This window comes from Pyrus communis, chromosome 16 (genome assembly GCF_963583255.1).
Source record: "Pyrus communis chromosome 16, drPyrComm1.1, whole genome shotgun sequence".
Lineage (NCBI taxonomy): Eukaryota > Viridiplantae > Streptophyta > Magnoliopsida > Rosales > Rosaceae > Pyrus > Pyrus communis.
The window spans coordinates 1,716,733-1,741,629 of record NC_084818.1 but is presented as its reverse complement, the minus strand read 5'-3'; the positions used below and the strand labels follow the sequence as shown (position 1 = coordinate 1,741,629).

At 39.7% G+C, this 24,897-nt stretch overlaps 4 protein-coding genes across 4 annotated transcripts; all 4 read right to left on the bottom strand.

Annotated features, from left to right (window-relative positions):
- Positions 1-732: 732 nt before the first annotated feature.
- LOC137719628 (receptor-like protein EIX2) lies at positions 733-3,627 on the bottom strand. Its single transcript, XM_068458669.1, has one exon. It carries the CDS (start codon positions 3,625-3,627, stop codon positions 733-735), a length of 2,895 nt encoding a protein of 964 aa, XP_068314770.1.
- A 3,405-nt stretch (positions 3,628-7,032) lies between these two features.
- LOC137719629 (receptor-like protein EIX2) lies at positions 7,033-9,927 on the bottom strand. The gene has a single exon (XM_068458671.1). The coding sequence runs from the start codon at positions 9,925-9,927 to the stop codon at positions 7,033-7,035; it is 2,895 nt and encodes a 964-aa protein (XP_068314772.1).
- Positions 9,928-13,332: 3,405 nt separating this feature from the next.
- Positions 13,333-16,218, bottom strand: LOC137719600 (receptor-like protein EIX1). Its single transcript, XM_068458635.1, has one exon. It carries the CDS (start codon positions 16,216-16,218, stop codon positions 13,333-13,335), a length of 2,886 nt encoding a protein of 961 aa, XP_068314736.1.
- A 3,425-nt stretch (positions 16,219-19,643) lies between these two features.
- Positions 19,644-22,825, bottom strand: LOC137721547 (receptor-like protein EIX2). The gene has a single exon (XM_068460643.1). The coding sequence runs from the start codon at positions 22,823-22,825 to the stop codon at positions 19,931-19,933; it is 2,895 nt and encodes a 964-aa protein (XP_068316744.1). The 3' UTR covers positions 19,644-19,930.
- Positions 22,826-24,897: the final 2,072 nt, after the last annotated feature.

The window sequence follows — 24,897 nt, the reverse complement described above, 5'->3', positions numbered from 1 at the left end:
TTTCAGTTTCTTACATCTCATTAGCCGGAGAAATACCGTTTTATGAACTTTATATGGTCGTTGTTGGAACTATATTACACACGGCTACGGCGCAACTTGGATAGGAAATCTGATTGCGAGCCAAAAACGTTCCAAAATATTTCGACCAACAAGAATCTGAAATTCCGAAATACACAAAATCGAAGAAAAAAAAAAAGTCATATGGGAAGATCTCATCCGACTGAAAGTCAGTCCTACACACACAGCACAACAGAGCAATCTATTATACATAACCCTTGAGACAAACAAGCATCATAGTTGATGACATTTTATATCACATTGCATCAGAATAAAAGAAAAAAAAAACACTTTTGATATTGCATATAAAATAACGAAAGTTGAGCCATTCGAAATTTAAGTTTTATAGTACACTTCTGCCCCAACAAGGCCTACGATATTATTTGTCGTTGACTTTTATTCCTTCTATTAGAGGTTGTAGGGCGCACACGAGATGATCCTTGTGGTTCCATATCTACAAAGTCAATAAAAAGTATCTTATAATTAAAGGTAAATAAATAAAAAGCTTAAAAATAATGCTTCGGCAGTCTTCTACCGAAATCTCTCATTAAACTCAGAAAGTGCAATCGAGTTTAACGGGTGGAGTTCGGAAGTATATAACAATTTAGGAGAGTAGAGCTTTACCGTTTACCTTTGAAATCTCCCTTGCAGATTTGCCTTCAAAGGCAACGGTCTTCACATAATCCGAGCTTTTATATCATCAAAGAACCGGAAATATGCGTATCTCCAAGACGCGTTGAGAACTAAAGTACCACAAACACTCCAAAATCCTATGATAAATCCAAGCGCCAAGCTAACATAAAATCCAAAGCTTATGCGACCATCATCATCTTGTTTGGTCTTGTCACTTCCACTGCCATTGGGGACTGAAGGATCTTCCGTTGTTGCATCTCCCGGGCATTCTGGTGTGAGCGGTTGTCCACAAAGTCCAAGATTTCCCGTAAATTGAGAAGCATTAAAACTTTGAAGTTGAGTACTCAGGGGAATTCTTCCTGATAAGTTGTTGTATGACAAGTCCAAGACACTAAGATAATGTAAGCTCGAAAAACTCGGAGGAATGCTACCAGATATCTGGTTTCGTGACAAATCAAGCGATTCTAACATCTCCAGCTGACCAAAGTTGTTAGGAAGCACCCCAGTAAAACTGTTTCTTGATAGGTTCAGAGAAATCAACTTCAGCAAACTTGTTACACTTTCTGGAATGTCTCCGCTTAAGTTGTTGTTCGAAACGTCAATGCTTCTCAAACGCTTAAGATTTTCCCCGAACTCAATCTGTATTCCTTTCCATGTCAGTTGCACAAACCCAACAATGATGTTGTCCTCCACCTCAGGGGACATCGAGGACAAAGCTGTTATGTTAGCGAGGCAATGTGGCAAGGCTCCGGATATGTTGTTGTTGGAGAAGTCCAAAACATGAAGGGCAGGAAGACTACATAGACTTAAAGGTATGCTTCCATAAAACTCGTTCGACTTTAAGCGAAGAACCAGCAACTCTTTTAGGCTCAGGCCTATCCTTGTCGGTATTTTTCCAGATAGTTTATTGGAACCGAGGTCAACAACTCTTAATTCTGTACAGTTCTCCAAAGAAGGCAATTCTCCAGAAAGTTTGTTATCCTGTAAGCGTAACAATACAGCATCCTTTAAGTAGCCTAATGAGCTTGGAATTTTCCCTGAGAAATTGTTTTTAGCCATGTTCAAAAAGGTCAAACCTTGAAACTGCATCCAACAACTAGGAAGTTCACCGGATAGCTGATTGTCGGAAAGGTCTAGATTAAACAAGTTTGAAGCTTCTGTTTTACAAAAGGAAGATAAGGGTCCCGAAAACATGTTTTGGGAGAGACGCAGGTCAACTACACTTGAAGAAAACGGCGGAAGTGGGCCGTCCAAGAGATTAGATGACAAGTCAAAAGAAAAGAAGGTGCAGTTTTTTGTTGACAGATTTGGCAACTTTCCATGGATTTGGTTCATTGATAGGTTTAACTCGACTAAGCTGGAAGACAGATCCCAAAACTTATCAGGTATAGAATCTGAAATCTCAGCATTAACCATGTCAAGTGAAGTAAGTTGTGTCTGAGTTTGAATCCATTTCGGAAATGCAGGGCCAACCTTGCAAGAGGACAATCCTATAATTTTGATTTGGAAAGGTGGATTCCAATCCAAGCTCAAGTTGAAAGACAAAGGATTATGAGAAAAATCCAAAAAGTTTAAACGGGAGAGATTGGAGAAGTGCTCTTCAGTTATGACACCATTTAAAGAATTCCAAGAAAGATCTAAATCTTCGAGGCTGGAAAGTTGGCCGATACTCTCAGGTAGAGATCCGTTGAGTTGATTTTTGGAGATAAATAACTGCCTTAACAACGAAAGACCTGTAAAATCAGGTAGTGATCCGGTGAACTGGTTTAGAACTAGGCTCAAGGATCTTAGCTGGGAGAGTGGCTGAAAACTTTTTGGAAGAGATCCACTTACCTTGGTGCCATCAATGTACAATTCTTTCAAGGATGAAAATCTTGTAAGGTTGTCAGGACATGAACCCGAAAACGGGTTCCCACTTAAAGACAAGGACTCGAGGGTGTCTTGAGCACAAGACAAGTTTTCGACAGAGTCTTCAAGTCTGTCGGAAAGTGAGTTTCCCTCTAAATTCAACGACTCTAAGCTGCAAAGGTTTCGAAAGGATTTTGGTATCCCACCTTCAAGTTTGTTATACGAGAGATCAAGAGACACGAGAGAAACCATGTTTGCAAAAGCATCTGGGAAAGGACCTTGGAACCGAGCACGAGCTAAACCAATGTGAACAAGGTTGGTGCTGACATTGGCCATCGAATAAAATATTGAAAGATCAAGAATATTATCCGAGAGTTCAAGGACTTGAAGAGAGTTTGAAGAATTGACAAAAGAAAGCGAACTCAGTTCAACATTGGGAAGATAACACGAAGATAAATGAAGCTCAACAAGTGAAGGGAGTTTGCTTATAGATTCTGGCCAATTTACAACCTTGGAAAAATTAAGACCTGACATATTCAAGTACCTCAAAGAAGAAAGATGAGATAACCACTCAAGATTTTCAAATGTGACATAGTTCAATGCAAGATCAAGAGTACGCAAACTAGAGAGATTTCCGAGTTGGGGAGGAATTGGTCCGCTAAGATTAGCACCTGCTAGTTTGAGTTGTTCCAATCGACTCAAAGAACCAATGAACTTGGGAATTTGTCCTTGGAAATTATTGAAACTGAGGTCCAAGTTAGTTAGATATGGCAATTCAAGTGGAGAAGGAGCAATCACACCACTTAGGGGAGTTCCAACATTAGAAATATCAGAATAATTGTAATAGAGATCTAGTGTGATGACATGACCTGTTTCGTTGTTGCAAGTGATTCCTCTCCACTCGCAACAATCTCTGCCGGTTTTCCAAGAAGCAAGAACGTTGGACTTGTCAATGAGGCCTTGTTTGAACTGAAGCAAGGCGGTTTTTTCGGTTTGTAAGCACTTGATGTCGGAACTGATTCCAGCACCCAAACAGCATTTGGCAGATGTAAGAACGAACAAGACAAAATATATGACTGTGAGCAACATGGTATGTGAAATTGTGAATTGAATTGCATGTGAATTTGGGAATGAAAGCAAGAGATGTTGCTTTATAGATTGATCCTTTGTTGTCGTTTTCTGAAGTCAATTAGGGTAATGACATTTTGAAGTCAATTACGCATTTTATGTTAGAAAATTGAAACGCCTGCAGTGCGTGATTGGTTTCGAATCAACGCGGAATGTGATGGGCAGAGGTGAAGGGGATATAGTGAGTTTTAATACCTTTGCCTTACAAAAAGGAACTGAAAAAGTCATTGTGTCCATTTGATAAATATGAGTCTATGGCCTATCTGTTTGTTCTTAAGCAGGATATGGGCGGCAAAGTCGAGTAAGGGCGAGGATAATATTTACAAATCAATAGAAAAAGTTGGGGGATTTCAATTGGAATAATAAGGTGGACTGAGGTGTTTTGTCCCACCTTCTGGACTTTTTTGATGGATTTTTTACGATCTAGTGTTATTCTAATCTGCAGTGAGACGAATTTGAATTTGAGTGCAAGGAGGACAATTTATTTTGACCAACTGATCAAACCCAATCTGCCACCTGTTTTTCACTTCTTGATCCGGATTATCAAAACGATCGGTTTTAACCCAACTGATCTAACCCAATCTGCCACTTGTTTTTTACTTCTTGATCCAGATTATCAAAACGATCGGTTTTAACCCGACGAACATACCATTAGAATAAGATGGACTGGAGAATTACATGAAATTGCACTTGCAATACTAGGCGGCTTGGTTGTAGCACACCATAGTAATTGAATATTCAGACCCAAAAACAAAGGGATGAACATTGTTGTATCATGTGATACCCCTATAGAGCCAATCTTTGTTACTGCAGCAACATCCAAGGGGTATGTTCTTTATGTAATCTTATCATATTGTCCATACACCTCTGTGTGTTGATCAAATTCTCGGCACCTATTGGAACAATCGTCTTCAACTGAAGTATGGCATGAGCACTGTGAATGATTACAATTTGATCACGAAAGATTCTTCTTACAGTTTACTTACATGCATATATGTTCGTGTATGTGGGTTTGGGCATTAAATTTTCATGAACGTCAGTATTACGACTTTTATTGTATTAGTAGGCACGGATCAAGTTATGTCGATAGTATGGGGTTCGCTTCATTAACCGTGTGGAACATGAAGACGTGGAAGGCTATGGTATGTGCTTTCTTTGTACCAGAAGATCATATATGCATGATATAGCAACTTAAACTTTTATGTCTTTTTCTTTTCTGAGAAGACACTGGTAGTTTTATTCCTTAATAACCTTTTGGGTTTCATGAAGACAGTTCTTCCTCTTGGTAAAGATCCACCTGCAATAACATCCCTTAGTTTTCATTCACAATGGGAAAATTTTAGCGGCCGCTGCAACTGATGGAATGATTCACATGTTTGGTATCCTCACATATATTCCTGAACACTTGTATTTACTTGAGTGTTATTTATTTTTCCAAGATGGCTAAATTTATCGGCGTGAATAAGCGCATTTTAGCCATATGGTCAAGCCCTTGTCTTAACAGAATCACATAAGGTTGCCCCCTTTCTGCATAGCTTAGCTTGCCTGCAGATGTAAACGTCACTCATAGATATATGAACACCTTAACAAGCCAAAGATACGTCTGCCTGTCTACAAATAACTGGTTGGCCTGCACATGACACTGCTATAAGCTTCATTCTTTTCGGGCCTGATGAGACAAGTATTTTCAGTTTGGGAGTAGATGGAAAGGCAACTGCTTTATGTTTCATTTTTGCACCAAATTTTGATTAGAGCATTTGAAATTTGTCCCCGTTATTAGTTGAACTGCAGCTGGTCTTATGATTTTGTCCTCTCGAAAGTATTTGCCTAACAGAACTGTTGTTGCGGTGTCAGGTGTTTGAATGGAGCTTGCAAAACCAAGGTCAAATCCTTTGGTCAAGGAACTGTAGCACGCACGTTTTCTTTGGCATCCCAACATTATTAGTAGATATTGGTTACATTGCAGTCTTGTCAAACAAAACTATTTCGCCATACACCTGATTAATTTGCGCTGCTCCCTTCCATTCCATAGGTTCCTTGACACCGAGAGCTCAAAAAATTGCAGACATGAAATGGCTTTAGATGCCAATGGGAGGAGACTGTTGGTCACATCCGGTTCTGTAAGAGCACCCATATGCCAGGTTGTTCTCTCTTCTCCATACGTGTGTCTGAGTGGCTTCGTTGTGTATAGCGTTTCCCGATTGTCGTGTTTTGAAGATCTAGGTGATGCTTTGTGTTAATACAATTTTTTGTTTCATTAACTTAGTTCAGGTACGGGGTCATGCGAATGGGTTGAGAACTCTCCCAGACAGTGCTGCCAAAACTACAGTAGATTGGCACCCGACGTTACCCATCTTCTTAACAGGATCAGCTGATAACTCCGTCCGAGTAACATCTTTGTCATAAACGTTTCTGACTCTATCTCCGTGTTCTCGGTGTGCCTGACGTTGAATGAAGTTCACTCGCCGTGTGTTTGAACTGGTTCGTTCTGGCTTTCACCCGAGCGTCTTGTATTCCTGTGTAGGTGTAAATCATTGAACAGTTTTTATAGAGCGTAGTTATTCTTTGACGTACTGATGTTTTGCCTTTGGGGCTGTGCGGGCTGATTGAACATCTTTTGGAATGTCACGTAAATTTCAGTTTCTTACATCTCATTAGCCGGAGAAATACCGTTTTATGAACTTTATATGGTCGTTGTTGGAACTATATTACACACGGCTACGGCGCAACTTGGATAGGAAATCTGATTGCGAGCCAAAAACGTTCCAAAATATTTCGACCAACAAGAATCTGAAATTCCGAAATACACAAAATCGAAGAAAAAAAAAAAGTCATATGGGAAGATCTCATCCGACTGAAAGTCAGTCCTACACACACAGCACAACAGAGCAATCTATTATACATAACCCTTGAGACAAACAAGCATCATAGTTGATGACATTTTATATCACATTGCATCAGAATAAAAGAAAAAAAAAACACTTTTGATATTGCATATAAAATAACGAAAGTTGAGCCATTCGAAATTTAAGTTTTATAGTACACTTCTGCCCCAACAAGGCCTACGATATTATTTGTCGTTGACTTTTATTCCTTCTATTAGAGGTTGTAGGGCGCACACGAGATGATCCTTGTGGTTCCATATCTACAAAGTCAATAAAAAGTATCTTATAATTAAAGGTAAATAAATAAAAAGCTTAAAAATAATGCTTCGGCAGTCTTCTACCGAAATCTCTCATTAAACTCAGAAAGTGCAATCGAGTTTAACGGGTGGAGTTCGGAAGTATATAACAATTTAGGAGAGTAGAGCTTTACCGTTTACCTTTGAAATCTCCCTTGCAGATTTGCCTTCAAAGGCAACGGTCTTCACATAATCCGAGCTTTTATATCATCAAAGAACCGGAAATATGCGTATCTCCAAGACGCGTTGAGAACTAAAGTACCACAAACACTCCAAAATCCTATGATAAATCCAAGCGCCAAGCTAACATAAAATCCAAAGCTTATGCGACCATCATCATCTTGTTTGGTCTTGTCACTTCCACTGCCATTGGGGACTGAAGGATCTTCCGTTGTTGCATCTCCCGGGCATTCTGGTGTGAGCGGTTGTCCACAAAGTCCAAGATTTCCCGTAAATTGAGAAGCATTAAAACTTTGAAGTTGAGTACTCAGGGGAATTCTTCCTGATAAGTTGTTGTATGACAAGTCCAAGACACTAAGATAATGTAAGCTCGAAAAACTCGGAGGAATGCTACCAGATATCTGGTTTCGTGACAAATCAAGCGATTCTAACATCTCCAGCTGACCAAAGTTGTTAGGAAGCACCCCAGTAAAACTGTTTCTTGATAGGTTCAGAGAAATCAACTTCAGCAAACTTGTTACACTTTCTGGAATGTCTCCGCTTAAGTTGTTGTTCGAAACGTCAATGCTTCTCAAACGCTTAAGATTTTCCCCGAACTCAATCTGTATTCCTTTCCATGTCAGTTGCACAAACCCAACAATGATGTTGTCCTCCACCTCAGGGGACATCGAGGACAAAGCTGTTATGTTAGCGAGGCAATGTGGCAAGGCTCCGGATATGTTGTTGTTGGAGAAGTCCAAAACATGAAGGGCAGGAAGACTACATAGACTTAAAGGTATGCTTCCATAAAACTCGTTCGACTTTAAGCGAAGAACCAGCAACTCTTTTAGGCTCAGGCCTATCCTTGTCGGTATTTTTCCAGATAGTTTATTGGAACCGAGGTCAACAACTCTTAATTCTGTACAGTTCTCCAAAGAAGGCAATTCTCCAGAAAGTTTGTTATCCTGTAAGCGTAACAATACAGCATCCTTTAAGTAGCCTAATGAGCTTGGAATTTTCCCTGAGAAATTGTTTTTAGCCATGTTCAAAAAGGTCAAACCTTGAAACTGCATCCAACAACTAGGAAGTTCACCGGATAGCTGATTGTCGGAAAGGTCTAGATTAAACAAGTTTGAAGCTTCTGTTTTACAAAAGGAAGATAAGGGTCCCGAAAACATGTTTTGGGAGAGACGCAGGTCAACTACACTTGAAGAAAACGGCGGAAGTGGGCCGTCCAAGAGATTAGATGACAAGTCAAAAGAAAAGAAGGTGCAGTTTTTTGTTGACAGATTTGGCAACTTTCCATGGATTTGGTTCATTGATAGGTTTAACTCGACTAAGCTGGAAGACAGATCCCAAAACTTATCAGGTATAGAATCTGAAATCTCAGCATTAACCATGTCAAGTGAAGTAAGTTGTGTCTGAGTTTGAATCCATTTCGGAAATGCAGGGCCAACCTTGCAAGAGGACAATCCTATAATTTTGATTTGGAAAGGTGGATTCCAATCCAAGCTCAAGTTGAAAGACAAAGGATTATGAGAAAAATCCAAAAAGTTTAAACGGGAGAGATTGGAGAAGTGCTCTTCAGTTATGACACCATTTAAAGAATTCCAAGAAAGATCTAAATCTTCGAGGCTGGAAAGTTGGCCGATACTCTCAGGTAGAGATCCGTTGAGTTGATTTTTGGAGATAAATAACTGCCTTAACAACGAAAGACCTGTAAAATCAGGTAGTGATCCGGTGAACTGGTTTAGAACTAGGCTCAAGGATCTTAGCTGGGAGAGTGGCTGAAAACTTTTTGGAAGAGATCCACTTACCTTGGTGCCATCAATGTACAATTCTTTCAAGGATGAAAATCTTGTAAGGTTGTCAGGACATGAACCCGAAAACGGGTTCCCACTTAAAGACAAGGACTCGAGGGTGTCTTGAGCACAAGACAAGTTTTCGACAGAGTCTTCAAGTCTGTCGGAAAGTGAGTTTCCCTCTAAATTCAACGACTCTAAGCTGCAAAGGTTTCGAAAGGATTTTGGTATCCCACCTTCAAGTTTGTTATACGAGAGATCAAGAGACACGAGAGAAACCATGTTTGCAAAAGCATCTGGGAAAGGACCTTGGAACCGAGCACGAGCTAAACCAATGTGAACAAGGTTGGTGCTGACATTGGCCATCGAATAAAATATTGAAAGATCAAGAATATTATCCGAGAGTTCAAGGACTTGAAGAGAGTTTGAAGAATTGACAAAAGAAAGCGAACTCAGTTCAACATTGGGAAGATAACACGAAGATAAATGAAGCTCAACAAGTGAAGGGAGTTTGCTTATAGATTCTGGCCAATTTACAACCTTGGAAAAATTAAGACCTGACATATTCAAGTACCTCAAAGAAGAAAGATGAGATAACCACTCAAGATTTTCAAATGTGACATAGTTCAATGCAAGATCAAGAGTACGCAAACTAGAGAGATTTCCGAGTTGGGGAGGAATTGGTCCGCTAAGATTAGCACCTGCTAGTTTGAGTTGTTCCAATCGACTCAAAGAACCAATGAACTTGGGAATTTGTCCTTGGAAATTATTGAAACTGAGGTCCAAGTTAGTTAGATATGGCAATTCAAGTGGAGAAGGAGCAATCACACCACTTAGGGGAGTTCCAACATTAGAAATATCAGAATAATTGTAATAGAGATCTAGTGTGATGACATGACCTGTTTCGTTGTTGCAAGTGATTCCTCTCCACTCGCAACAATCTCTGCCGGTTTTCCAAGAAGCAAGAACGTTGGACTTGTCAATGAGGCCTTGTTTGAACTGAAGCAAGGCGGTTTTTTCGGTTTGTAAGCACTTGATGTCGGAACTGATTCCAGCACCCAAACAGCATTTGGCAGATGTAAGAACGAACAAGACAAAATATATGACTGTGAGCAACATGGTATGTGAAATTGTGAATTGAATTGCATGTGAATTTGGGAATGAAAGCAAGAGATGTTGCTTTATAGATTGATCCTTTGTTGTCGTTTTCTGAAGTCAATTAGGGTAATGACATTTTGAAGTCAATTACGCATTTTATGTTAGAAAATTGAAACGCCTGCAGTGCGTGATTGGTTTCGAATCAACGCGGAATGTGATGGGCAGAGGTGAAGGGGATATAGTGAGTTTTAATACCTTTGCCTTACAAAAAGGAACTGAAAAAGTCATTGTGTCCATTTGATAAATATGAGTCTATGGCCTATCTGTTTGTTCTTAAGCAGGATATGGGCGGCAAAGTCGAGTAAGGGCGAGGATAATATTTACAAATCAATAGAAAAAGTTGGGGGATTTCAATTGGAATAATAAGGTGGACTGAGGTGTTTTGTCCCACCTTCTGGACTTTTTTGATGGATTTTTTACGATCTAGTGTTATTCTAATCTGCAGTGAGACGAATTTGAATTTGAGTGCAAGGAGGACAATTTATTTTGACCAACTGATCAAACCCAATCTGCCACCTGTTTTTCACTTCTTGATCCGGATTATCAAAACGATCGGTTTTAACCCAACTGATCTAACCCAATCTGCCACTTGTTTTTTACTTCTTGATCCAGATTATCAAAACGATCGGTTTTAACCCGACGAACATACCATTAGAATAAGATGGACTGGAGAATTACATGAAATTGCACTTGCAATACTAGGCGGCTTGGTTGTAGCACACCATAGTAATTGAATATTCAGACCCAAAAACAAAGGGATGAACATTGTTGTATCATGTGATACCCCTATAGAGCCAATCTTTGTTACTGCAGCAACATCCAAGGGGTATGTTCTTTATGTAATCTTATCATATTGTCCATACACCTCTGTGTGTTGATCAAATTCTCGGCACCTATTGGAACAATCGTCTTCAACTGAAGTATGGCATGAGCACTGTGAATGATTACAATTTGATCACGAAAGATTCTTCTTACAGTTTACTTACATGCATATATGTTCGTGTATGTGGGTTTGGGCATTAAATTTTCATGAACGTCAGTATTACGACTTTTATTGTATTAGTAGGCACGGATCAAGTTATGTCGATAGTATGGGGTTCGCTTCATTAACCGTGTGGAACATGAAGACGTGGAAGGCTATGGTATGTGCTTTCTTTGTACCAGAAGATCATATATGCATGATATAGCAACTTAAACTTTTATGTCTTTTTCTTTTCTGAGAAGACACTGGTAGTTTTATTCCTTAATAACCTTTTGGGTTTCATGAAGACAGTTCTTCCTCTTGGTAAAGATCCACCTGCAATAACATCCCTTAGTTTTCATTCACAATGGGAAAATTTTAGCGGCCGCTGCAACTGATGGAATGATTCACATGTTTGGTATCCTCACATATATTCCTGAACACTTGTATTTACTTGAGTGTTATTTATTTTTCCAAGATGGCTAAATTTATCGGCGTGAATAAGCGCATTTTAGCCATATGGTCAAGCCCTTGTCTTAACAGAATCACATAAGGTTGCCCCCTTTCTGCATAGCTTAGCTTGCCTGCAGATGTAAACGTCACTCATAGATATATGAACACCTTAACAAGCCAAAGATACGTCTGCCTGTCTACAAATAACTGGTTGGCCTGCACATGACACTGCTATAAGCTTCATTCTTTTCGGGCCTGATGAGACAAGTATTTTCAGTTTGGGAGTAGATGGAAAGGCAACTGCTTTATGTTTCATTTTTGCACCAAATTTTGATTAGAGCATTTGAAATTTGTCCCCGTTATTAGTTGAACTGCAGCTGGTCTTATGATTTTGTCCTCTCGAAAGTATTTGCCTAACAGAACTGTTGTTGCGGTGTCAGGTGTTTGAATGGAGCTTGCAAAACCAAGGTCAAATCCTTTGGTCAAGGAACTGTAGCACGCACGTTTTCTTTGGCATCCCAACATTATTAGTAGATATTGGTTACATTGCAGTCTTGTCAAACAAAACTATTTCGCCATACACCTGATTAATTTGCGCTGCTCCCTTCCATTCCATAGGTTCCTTGACACCGAGAGCTCAAAAAATTGCAGACATGAAATGGCTTTAGATGCCAATGGGAGGAGACTGTTGGTCACATCCGGTTCTGTAAGAGCACCCATATGCCAGGTTGTTCTCTCTTCTCCATACGTGTGTCTGAGTGGCTTCGTTGTGTATAGCGTTTCCCGATTGTCGTGTTTTGAAGATCTAGGTGATGCTTTGTGTTAATACAATTTTTTGTTTCATTAACTTAGTTCAGGTACGGGGTCATGCGAATGGGTTGAGAACTCTCCCAGACAGTGCTGCCAAAACTACAGTAGATTGGCACCCGACGTTACCCATCTTCTTAACAGGATCAGCTGATAACTCCGTCCGAGTAACATCTTTGTCATAAACGTTTCTGACTCTATCTCCGTGTTCTCGGTGTGCCTGACGTTGAATGAAGTTCACTCGCCGTGTGTTTGAACTGGTTCGTTCTGGCTTTCACCCGAGCGTCTTGTATTCCTGTGTAGGTGTAAATCATTGAACAGTTTTTATAGAGCGTAGTTATTCTTTGACGTACTGATGTTTTGCCTTTGGGGCTGTGCGGGCTGATTGAACATCTTTTGGAATGTCACGTAAATTTCAGTTTCTTACATCTCATTAGCCGGAGAAATACCGTTTTATGAACTTTATATGGTCGTTGTTGGAACTATATTACACACGGCTACGGCGCAACTTGGATAGGAAATCTGATTGCGAGCCAAAAACGTTCCAAAATATTTCGACCAACAAGAATCTGAAATTCCGAAATACACAAAATCGAAGAAAAAAAAAAAGTCATATGGGAAGATCTCATCCGACTGAAAGTCAGTCCTACACACACAGCACAACAGAGCAATCTATTATACATAACCCTTGAGACAAACAAGCATCATAGTTGATGACATTTTATATCACATTGCATCAGAATAAAAGAAAAAAAAAACACTTTTGATATTGCATATAAAATAACGAAAGTTGAGCCATTCGAAATTTAAGTTTTATAGTACACTTCTGCCCCAACAAGGCCTACGATATTATTTGTCGTTGACTTTTATTCCTTCTATTAGAGGTTGTAGGGCGCACACGAGATGATCCTTGTGGTTCCATATCTACAAAGTCAATAAAAAGTATCTTATAATTAAAGGTAAATAAATAAAAAGCTTAAAAATAATGCTTCGGCAGTCTTCTACCGAAATCTCTCATTAAACTCAGAAAGTGCAATCGAGTTTAACGGGTGGAGTTCGGAAGTATATAACAATTTAGGAGAGTAGAGCTTTACCGTTTACCTTTGAAATCTCCCTTGCAGATTTGCCTTCAAAGGCAACGGTCTTCACATAATCCGAGCTTTTATATCATCAAAGAACCGGAAATATGCGTATCTCCAAGACGCGTTGAGAACTAAAGTACCACAAACACTCCAAAATCCTATGATAAATCCAAGCGCCAAGCTAACATAAAATCCAAAGCTTATGCGACCATCATCATCTTGTTTGGTCTTGTCACTTCCACTGCCATTGGGGACTGAAGGATCTTCCGTTGTTGCATCTCCCGGGCATTCTGGTGTGAGCGGTTGTCCACAAAGTCCAAGATTTCCCGTAAATTGAGAAGCATTAAAACTTTGAAGTTGAGTACTCAGGGGAATTCTTCCTGATAAGTTGTTGTATGACAAGTCCAAGACACTAAGATAATGTAAGCTCGAAAAACTCGGAGGAATGCTACCAGATATCTGGTTTCGTGACAAATCAAGCGATTCTAACATCTCCAGCTGACCAAAGTTGTTAGGAAGCACCCCAGTAAAACTGTTTCTTGATAGGTTCAGAGAAATCAACTTCAGCAAACTTGTTACACTTTCTGGAATGTCTCCGCTTAAGTTGTTGTTCGAAACGTCAATGCTTCTCAAACGCTTAAGATTTTCCCCGAACTCAATCTGTATTCCTTTCCATGTCAGTTGCACAAACCCAACAATGATGTTGTCCTCCACCTCAGGGGACATCGAGGACAAAGCTGTTATGTTAGCGAGGCAATGTGGCAAGGCTCCGGATATGTTGTTGTTGGAGAAGTCCAAAACATGAAGGGCAGGAAGACTACATAGACTTAAAGGTATGCTTCCATAAAACTCGTTCGACTTTAAGCGAAGAACCAGCAACTCTTTTAGGCTCAGGCCTATCCTTGTCGGTATTTTTCCAGATAGTTTATTGGAACCGAGGTCAACAACTCTTAATTCTGTACAGTTCTCCAAAGAAGGCAATTCTCCAGAAAGTTTGTTATCCTGTAAGCGTAACAATACAGCATCCTTTAAGTAGCCTAATGAGCTTGGAATTTTCCCTGAGAAATTGTTTTTAGCCATGTTCAAAAAGGTCAAACCTTGAAACTGCATCCAACAACTAGGAAGTTCACCGGATAGCTGATTGTCGGAAAGGTCTAGATTAAACAAGTTTGAAGCTTCTGTTTTACAAAAGGAAGATAAGGGTCCCGAAAACATGTTTTGGGAGAGACGCAGGTCAACTACACTTGAAGAAAACGGCGGAAGTGGGCCGTCCAAGAGATTAGATGACAAGTCAAAAGAAAAGAAGGTGCAGTTTTTTGTTGACAGATTTGGCAACTTTCCATGGATTTGGTTCATTGATAGGTTTAACTCGACTAAGCTGGAAGACAGATCCCAAAACTTATCAGGTATAGAATCTGAAATCTCAGCATTAACCATGTCAAGTGAAGTAAGTTGTGTCTGAGTTTGAATCCATTTCGGAAATGCAGGGCCAACCTTGCAAGAGGACAATCCTATAATTTTGATTTGGAAAGGTGGATTCCAATCCAAGCTCAAGTTGAAAGACAAAGGATTATGAGAAAAATCCAAAAAGTTTAAACGGGAGAGATTGGAGAAGTGCTCTTCAGTTATGACACCATTTAAAGAATTCCAAGAAAGATCTAAATCTTCGAGGCTGGAAAGTTGGCCGATACTCTCAGGTAGAGATCCGTTGAGTTGATTTTTGGAGATAAATAACTGCCTTAACAACGAAAGACCTGTAAAATCAGGTAGTGATCCGGTGAACTGGTTTAGAACTAGGCTCAAGGATCTTAGCTGGGAGAGTGGCTGAAAACTTTTTGGAAGAGATCCACTTACCTTGGTGCCATCAATGTACAATTCTTTCAAGGATGAAAATCTTGTAAGGTTGTCAGGACATGAACCCGAAAACGGGTTCCCACTTAAAGACAAGGACTCGAGGGTGTCTTGAGCACAAGACAAGTTTTCGACAGAGTCTTCAAGTCTGTCGGAAAGTGAGTTTCCCTCTAAATTCAACGACTCTAAGCTGCAAAGGTTTCGAAAGGATTTTGGTATCCCACCTTCAAGTTTGTTATACGAGAGATCAAGAGACACGAGAGAAACCATATTTGCGAAAACATCTGGGAAGGGACCTTGAATCTGATCACCAGCTAAACCAATGTGAACAAGGTTGGTGCTGACATTGGCCATCCAATTAAATATTGAAAGATTAAGAGGATTATCCGAGAGTTCAAGGACTTCAAGAGAGTTTGAAGAATTGACAAAACTTAGTTCGACATTGGGAAGATTACACGAAGATAACTGGAGCTCAACAAGTGAAGGGAGTTTGCTTATAGATTCTGGCCAATTTACAAACTCGGAAAAATTAAGACGCGACATATTCAAGTACCTCAAAGAAGAAAGATGAGATAACCACTCGAGATTTTCAAATGTGACATAGTTCCATGCAAGATCAAGAGTATACAAACTAGAGAGATTTCTGAGTTGGGGAGGAATTGGTCCGCTAAGATTAGCACCTGCTAGTTTGAGTTGTTCCAATCGACTCAAGGAACCGATGAACTTGGGAATTTGTCCTTGGAAATTATTGAAACTGAGGTCCAAGTAAGTTAGATATGGCAATTCAAGTAGAGAAGGAGCAATCACACCACTCAGAGGAGTTTCAGCATTATAAATATCAGAAGAATTGTAATAGAGATCTAGCATGACAACATGACCTGTTTTGTTGTTGCAAGTGATTCCTCTCCACTCGCAACAATCTTTGCCGGTTTCCCAGGAAGCAAGAACGTTGGACTTGTCAATCAGGCCTTGTTTGAACTGAAGGAGGGCGGTTTTTTCTGTTCGTAAGCACCCGATGTTGGAACTGATTCCAGCACTCAAACAACATTTGGCAGATGTAAGAACGAACAAGACAGAATATATGACTTTGAGCAACATGGTATGTGAAATTGTGAATTGAATTTGGAAGTGAAAAGCAAGAGATGTTGCTTTAAAGATTGATCATTTGTTGTTGTTATCTGGATGTTGACTGCATAATTAAAATATGATGGAGAACAAATTCGTGGAAATGGGATCGCACACTAACAGTATTTGAAGTCAATTATGCATTTTCGTGTGGGAAATTAAAACGCCGGCAGTGCGTGATTGGTTTCAAATCAACGCGGAATGTGATGGGCAGAGGTGAAAGGGATGTAGCAAGTTTTAATACCTTTTGCTTACAAAAGGAACTGAAAAAGTCATTGTGTTCCATTTGATATAATATGAGCCTATGCCTATCTGTTTGTTTTTAAGTTTTATATGGGTAGCAAAGTCAAGAGTAAACGCGAAGATAATATTTATAAATCCATAGAAAAATGGGAGTTTCAATTGGACTAATAAGGTGGATTGAGGTGTTTTGTCTACCTCTTTTTTACGGATTTTAAAACTTGAACCTCTAACACTGGGACCACCCAAGATTTGAATCACTCATCAAGTGTTCGACGAATGCTTCAGTGAACAAACTGAACTTTTTGTTGCTATGTTTCTATATAAAAAACTTGAAACTTTAACACTAGGACCACCCAAGATTCAAATCTTGAATCTGCCACTGATTATAACAATTGGTTTTAAACGAACAGACCGTAAAAATAAGTTGAACCGAAGAATTACATGAAATTGCACTTGGAATATTAAGTGGCTTGGTACTAGCACATCATAATAATTGAACATTCAGGCCAAAAAACAAGGGGATGAATATTGGTATATAATGTGAGAATTGATCCAAAATTTTCATCAGTTGTTCAACCTTTACAATACGGAACTATGACAGTTGGGGGCAATCGTAGGACCATTATTTGTAGGATGATGTTGCAGGTGGCATCTAAGGTCCGACAGTCCGGAGGTGACCTTCCCTGTCCACGGGAGTCCCTTACACAACGTACACACATATCACTAATCCAAATTCTACTGCAGGTTTAAGAAAAATGGATGATTTCACCACTTCGGTACTCAGCACGGTGAAACTTGATCAGGCTGCCGTAACTATTCGTAAATCTCTGACATTCATGCTACAACGGATAATGGTATTACAACTCCAGCAGAGTCAGAAGCCAAACCGTCCTTGGATACTCCACCACAGTGAAACCTGATCGTGCTGCAATCTCAGTCATCATCTTCATCGTCAAGTACCGTCCTGTTGTGATTGGCTCATATTGTGAGTTGGCAACAATTTCATTTCAACCATGTGGAGTGCTAGCTACTTTCGGCTAAAGAAAGGGACAAAGAAAAAGGGGGACATCATTATGATGTCTAGCCCTTGATTTGTGGCTTTTACAAAGGCAAAGAATTGGCCTTGTGTGATGAGCCGAAAGAGAGAAGAGGAGAGAGAGAAGACGGGGCCTTTTGTTTATATTAAGGCATTTGGTTATGCCTTTGTGAAGTGTGAAAGAGAGCATCCAAGGGGGAGAGCATTCGGCTCTCCCATGGAAAAGGTTGAACATGGGTTGAGAGAAAATCAAGAGAGCTAGAGTGAAAAGTATTCTAGTGAAAGAACTCTTGGGGTAGAGTGAGGCTCTTGGGAAAATTCTGTGAGTGGGTGTACAAGGGATATGGGATTGGGTTATGTCGATTTAACTCATGTATACTTGTACTGTTATTCTCATAGTGAAGAGCAATATCTCTCCGGGGACGTAGGCAGTTTTTTGCCGAACCTCGTAAATTTCTCTGTGTCTTTATTTCTTGTATTTTATTTTGTTCAACTGTGTGTGATTTTGGTGAGGTTGTAATCTGAATCTCAGTTCCGCAGTAACGAACGGGCCAAGGCACAACAATTGGTATCAGAGCATCGTTGGGGGCTTTGGTTCGTTGGAGGTCCAGATTTGTTGTTCACCATGGAATTTTCAGTTGAGCAGTTTAAAGGGAGAGGCGGTTTTGTTCTTGGTAAATGAGAGTAATGGAAGCCTGAAGAAATGGAAGCCGTGTTTAGGGATGCTTGGATCAACTGTGAAAGTTGATGTTGAGGAAGAAGACAAAGGCCTCTTTCTTCTTACCTCACTTTCAGATTTGTACGAGAACCTTGTGAAACTTTACTGCAAGGAAAGAAACAGTAAGTTCGGAGCAGGTGCAAGCTTCTTTGGTGTGGAATGATACACACAAGAGACCATGGATGATGGTGGGCACAAGACTGCTTAAGCTATTCAAGGTTGAAATCGTGGAAGAAAATTGGAAAGAGGATCTGAGAGAGACAGCAGGTTCGGATCCGGTTCCGGAGGCAAGGGTCCACAGTGCTACGGGTGCAAGGCCGGGTTAGCAAGTTTGTGGTGGAAGACTTTGAGTATGCCCTCTAGGTACTCGAAGCAACACTTCTCCTGGTGATGTTTAGTCTCAAGTGTTGCAGGGGTTTTGCAGCAGGTGGAGCTATGGGATTCACAGGTGATGAGAAGGTCCTAAGGTAGGAGGAAGTGTGGGAATTTTGTCTGGCTCGATGGGTTGTTGCTGGAAATAGGCGCGCTGACGAGTTTCCAGGTTGCAGACAATGAAGAGGAGGAAAACCTGCTGGAGGAGACAAGGATGTGTTGAGATCCTGTCTGAAGAGAATGGGTTGAGGTTCGGGGTAATGCGAATGGGTTGAGAACTTGGTTCAGGTTCGGGGTAATGCGAATGGGTTGAGAACTCTCCCACACAGTGCTGCCATAACTACTATAGATTGGCACCCTACGTTACCCATCTTCTTAACAGGATCAGCTGATAACTCTGTCCGAGTAACATCTTTGTCATAAACGTTTCTGACTCTATCTCCGTGTTCTCAGTGTGCCTGACGTTGAATGAAGCTCGCAGTGTGTTAGAACTGGTTTCATTCTGGCTTTCATCCGAGCGATGTGTCTTGTATTCGTATGTAGGTGTAAATCATTGAACAGATTTCATAGAGATTAGCAATTCTTTGATGCACTGATCTTTTGCCTATGGGGCTGGGAAATACCCTGTTTCCTATCCAAAACATTACATTGAATCTAAAAGAACGAAAGTTGAGCAACTCGAAATTTATTGGACTTTATATGATTGTTGTTGGAACTATATTACACATGACTAGGGCGCAACTTTGATAGGAGTATCTGATTCCGAGCCAAAACATTCCAAAATATTTCGACCAATTAGAATTTGAAATTCCGAATCCGAAAAAGAAAAAAAAAATCATATGGGAAGATCCGGTCCGATTGAAAATCAGTCCATACATAACCCTTTAGACAAACAAGATAGTTGATGACATTTTATATCACATTGCATCAGAATAAAAGAAAAAGAAAAAAACACTTATGATATTACATTGAATCTAAAAAAACGAAAGTTGAGCCACTCGAAATTTAAATTTTGGAGTACGCTTCTGCCCCAACGAGAGTTACGATGTTACTTGTTGTCGACTTTTTTTTCCTGATGATCCTTGTGGTTTCATATCTACAAAGTCAACAAAAAGTATCTTAAAATTAAAGGTAAATAAATAAAAAGCTTAAAAATAATGTTTCGGCAGTCTTCTACCGAATCTCTCGACAAACTCGGAAAGTACAACCGAGTTTAACGGGTGGAGTTTAGAAGTATATGACAAGTTAGGAGAGTAGAGCTTTACCGTTTACCATTGAAACCTCCCCTGCGGCTTTGCCTTCACAGGCAACGGTCTTCACATAATCCGAGCTTTTATATCATCAAAGAACCGGAAATAGGCGTACCTCCAAGATGTCTTAAGAACTAAAGTACCACAAACACTCCAGAATCCTATGATAAATCCAAGCGCCAAGCCAACATAAAATCCCAAGCTTATGAGACCATCATCATCTTGTTTGGTCTTGTCACTTCCACTGCCATTGGGGACTGCAGGATCTTCCGTTGTTACATCTCCCGGGCATTGTGGTGTGAGCGGTTGCCCGCAAAGTCCAAGATTTCCCGTAAATTGCGAAGCATCAAAACTTTGAAGTTGAGTACTAACCGGAATTCTTCCTGATAAGTTGTTGTATGACAAGTCCAAGACACCAAGAAAATGTAAGCTCGAAAAACTCGGAGGGATGCTACCAGATATCTGATTTCGTGACAAATCAAGCGATTCTAACATCTCCAGCTGACCAAAGTTGTTAGGAAGCACCCCAGTAAAATTGTTGCTTGACAGGTTCAGAGAAATCAACTTCAACAAGCTTGTTACACTTTCTGGAATGTCTCCGCTTAAGTTGTTGCTCGAAATGTCAATGCTTCTCAAAAGCTTAAGATTTTCGCCAAACTCGATCAATATTCCTTTCCAAACCAGTTGCACAAACCCAACTACAGAGTCGTCCTCCACCTTGGGGGACATCGAAGACAAAGCTGTTATGTTAGGGAGGCAATGGGGCAAGGCTCCGGATAGATTGTTCTTGGAGAAGTCCAAAACATGAAGCGCAGGAAGACTGCATAGACTTAAAGGTATGCTTCCATAAAACCCATTCGACTTTAAGCGAAGAACCAGCAACTTTGTTAGGCTCGGGCCTATCCATGTCGGTATCTTTCCAGATAGCTTATTGTCACCGATGTCAAGAACTCTTAATTTTGTACAGTTCTCCAAGGAAGGCAATTCTCCGGAAAGTTTGTTATCCTGTAAGCGTAACAATACAACATCTTTTAAGTAGCCTAATGAGCTTGAAATTTTCCCGGAGAGATTGTTCTTAGCCATGTTCAAGACGAACAAACTTCGAAACTGCATCCAACAAGTAGGAAGTTCGCCGGATAGCTGATTGTCGGAAAGGTCTAGATTAAACAAGTTTGGAGCTTCTGTTTCACAAAAGGAAGATAAGGGTCCCGAAAACATGTTTTGGGAGAGACGCAGGTCGGCTACACTTGAAGGAAACGGCGGAAGTGGGCCGTCCAAGAGATTAGATGACAAGTCAAAAGAAAAGAAGGTGCGGTTTTTTGTTGACAAATTTGGTAACTTTCCATGGATTTGGTTCATTGATAGGTTTAACTCGACGAAGCTGGAAGACAGATCCCAAAACGTATCAGGTATAGAATCCGAAATCTCAGCATCAGCCATGTAAAGTGAAGTAAGTTTTGTCTGAGTTTGAATCCATTTCGGAAAAGCAGGGCCAACATTGCAAGAGGACAATCCTAGACTTTTGATTTGGAAAGGCGGATTCCAATCCGAGCTCAAGTTGAAAGACAAAGGATTATGGGAAAATTCCAAGAAGTTTAAACGGGAGAGATTGGAGAAGTGCACTTCAGTTATGACACCACTTAAAGAATTCCAAGAAAGATCCAAATCTTCGAGGCTGGAAAGTTGGCCGATGCTCTCAGGTAGAGATCCGTTGAGTTGATTTTGGGAGATATATAACTGCCTTAACAACGAAAGACCTGTAAAATCAGGCAGTGATCCGGTGAACTGGTTTCTTAATAGGCTCAAGGATCTTAGCTGGGAGAGTGGCTGAAAACTTTTTGGAAGAGATCCACTTACGTTGGTGCCCTCAATGTACAATACTTTCAAGGATGAAAATCTTGTAAGGTTGTCAGGACATGAACCCGAAAACGGGTTCCCACTTAAACACAAGAACTCGAGGGTGTCTTGAGCACAAGACAAGTTTTCGACAGAGTCTTCAAGTCTGTCGGAAAGTGTGTTTCCCTCTAAATTCAACGACTCTAAGCTGCAAAGGTTTCGAAATGATTTTGGTATCCCGCCTTCAAGTTTGTTATACAAGAGATCAAGAGACACGAGAGAAACCATGTTAGCAAAAACATCTGGGAAGGGACCTTGCAACTGATCACCAACTAAACCAATGTGAACAAGGTTGGTGCTGACATTGGCCATCCAATAAAATATTGAAAGATCAAGAATATTATCCGACAGCTCAAGGACTTGAAGAGAGTTTGAAGAATTGACAAAAGAAAGCGAACTCAATTCAACATTGGGAAGATTACATGAAGATAACTGAAGCTCAACAAGTGAAGGGAGTTTGCTTATAGATTCGGGCCAATTTACAACCTCGGAAAAATTAAGACGCGACATATTCAAGTACCTCAAAGAAGAAAGATGAGATAACCACTCGAGATTTACAAAAGTGACATAGTTCCATGCAAGATCAAGAGTATACAAACTAGAGAGATTTCCGAGTTGGGGAGGAATTGGTCCGCTAAGATCAGCACCTGCTAGTTTGAGTTGTTCCAATCGACTCAAGGAACCAATGAACTTGGGAATTTCTCCTTGGAAATTATTGAAACTGAGGTCCAAGTAAGTTAGATATGGCAATTCAAGTAGAGAAGGAGAAATCACACCACTTAGGGGAGTTCCAACATGAGAAATATCAGAATAATTGTAATAGAGATCTAGCGTGACAACATGACCTGTTTTGTTGTTGCAAGCGATTCCTCTCCACTTGCAACAATCTTTGCCGGTTTCCCAAGAGGCAAGAACGTTGGACTTGTCGATGAGGCCCTGTTTGAACTGAAGCAGAGCGGTTTTTTCTGCTTGTAAGCACCTGATGTTGGAACTGATTCCAGCACCCAAACAGCATTTGGCAGATGTGAGAGCAAACAAGACAGAATATATGATTGTGAGCAACATGTTATGTGAAAAGGTGAATTGAGTTGTATGTGGATTTGGGAGTGAAAAGCAAGAGATGTTGTTTTATTGATTGATCCTTTGTTGTCGTTATGTGGACGTTGAGAAAAGGTGGTAAAAAGAAAGATGGAGCGTAGAAAAACAAAGCAAAGAGGAGGAAAAGTAGTAGAGAAAAGGGGAGAAAGTGGTAAACGAGGGTAAGAGTAAGATCATCTCCAATTCTTAAGTTAAAATCTAAAATTTTTAACTCAAAAAAATTAGGTTTTGGGGTCCAACTCTTCTAGGTTAAATTTTTGGTCCGACATTATTAAAGAATGAATTTAACGTAGTTTTTTTTTTTTCTTAAAGTAACTTTTTTTTAACAAATTATGTAGATTATCCTAATTTAATTTTATGAACATTTTAACCTAAAAATATTTTGATTCCAATAAATATTGGATTTTTTTTTAATTATTTTAGTTGTTGGATTTAAATTTGGACCGTTAGATCTTTTTTTCTATTGGATTTAATCATATTAGATTTTAACTATTGGATTCAATGAATTTATAAACATATAACTAAAAAAAAATACACATATATGGTGGGCTAACCCACTAACCCGAGGGGAATCCTAGGCTAAATATGCTCCAAAAATGAGTTTTTGGTTAAAAATTATATTTGGCCCAAGGGTTGGAGTAAGTTGGGGTAGGTTTAAAATCTAAAATTTGAGTTTTACACCAAGGGTTAAAGTAGGTATATGTGGAAAGGTGGAAAAAGGAGGAAAAGTGGTAGAGAAAATGAGGGAAAGTGGTAGAGAAAAAAGGATGAGGTTGCTCTTCGGATCCTCTTTATGATCCTCATATCTCATCCATTTATCGAACATCGTGTGATAAAAAATCATTAGGTACTGTTTGTGTTTAATTTTAAATAAAAAATTCAAAATATTTTTTGGTCACACGATGTACGATGAACGGATAGGATGTAGGATCCTCACAAAGAGGATTCGGATAATATCCAAATCAAAGAAAAGGGGAATAGGATCTTATCCGGAACCCCTTTATGAAGATCTCGGGAATCACTTCATCGTATCCTTTTATCTATCATTTTGCAGTTAGAAATCATTTTGAATTTTTTTATTTAAAATTGAACACAAACAATCTTAACAAAAATTGATCACACAATATATGACAAACCAACACGATTAAATGATTCCCAATATCCTCCCCATGCGAGAAGGTGGGAAAGTGGTCGGGAAAAGGTAGGAAAAGGTGGAAAGAAGGTAGGAAGAGGTGGAAACGAGGTAACGGGAAAATGAGGGAAAGTGGTAGAGAAAAGGTCAAAAAAAGGGATTAGAAAAAGAAAAGAAAGGTCATGGGGGCATGGATTGTTGGATTCTGTCCCCTCTACAATCCGGAAATCGACAGTCGGAGGCAATTGTGGGACCACTATTTGTCGGATGATGCCCCACGCGGCATCTAAGATCCAACAGTCCGGAGGTGACCTTCCCTGTCCACAGGAGTTCCTTAGACAATGTACACACATCACTAATCCAAATTGTACTGCAGGTTAAAGAAAAATGGATGATTTCACCACTTCGGTACTCAGCAAGGTGAAACGTGATCAGGCTGCCGTAACTATTCATAAATCTCTGACATTCATGCTACAACGCATGGACAATGATTGTCTACCCTTCCACTTCTCGTGTGCTTTCGTGCCCTTCTATTTGTGTGATCACAGTTAAGTCACGTCAACATTTTATATTACTATTCATTTTTATCTTATTATCTCAAAAAAAAAAACAAGGGAAAATTATAATCTCATGCACTTCTCTAATACTCTTTAGATTAAATATTGGTTCTATTTTGAAATTTGATTAGGACGCCTAAACAATAGTTATGTCAGCATTTTTATATTTATTTAGATTATATGTAATTATTGTGTTTTTTTTTAATTTAAAATGTTAATTATTAAATTCCATATATATCCTTTTAGGTTGATGTATTTCTGTACGTGGTCTTTTTTTTAGAAAGCCAGTTTCTTCTCCCACGTTTGAGCCGTATGGTTTTTTCTCCCACGTTAGAATTCTATGATCCTCA

Coding starts and splice junctions, on each gene's coding strand:
- LOC137719628 (XM_068458669.1), bottom strand. CDS start 3,627: ATGTTGCTCACAGTCATATATTTTGTCTTGTTCGTTCTTACATCTGCC.
- LOC137719629 (XM_068458671.1), bottom strand. CDS start 9,927: ATGTTGCTCACAGTCATATATTTTGTCTTGTTCGTTCTTACATCTGCC.
- LOC137719600 (XM_068458635.1), bottom strand. CDS start 16,218: ATGTTGCTCAAAGTCATATATTCTGTCTTGTTCGTTCTTACATCTGCC.
- LOC137721547 (XM_068460643.1), bottom strand. CDS start 22,825: ATGTTGCTCACAATCATATATTCTGTCTTGTTTGCTCTCACATCTGCC.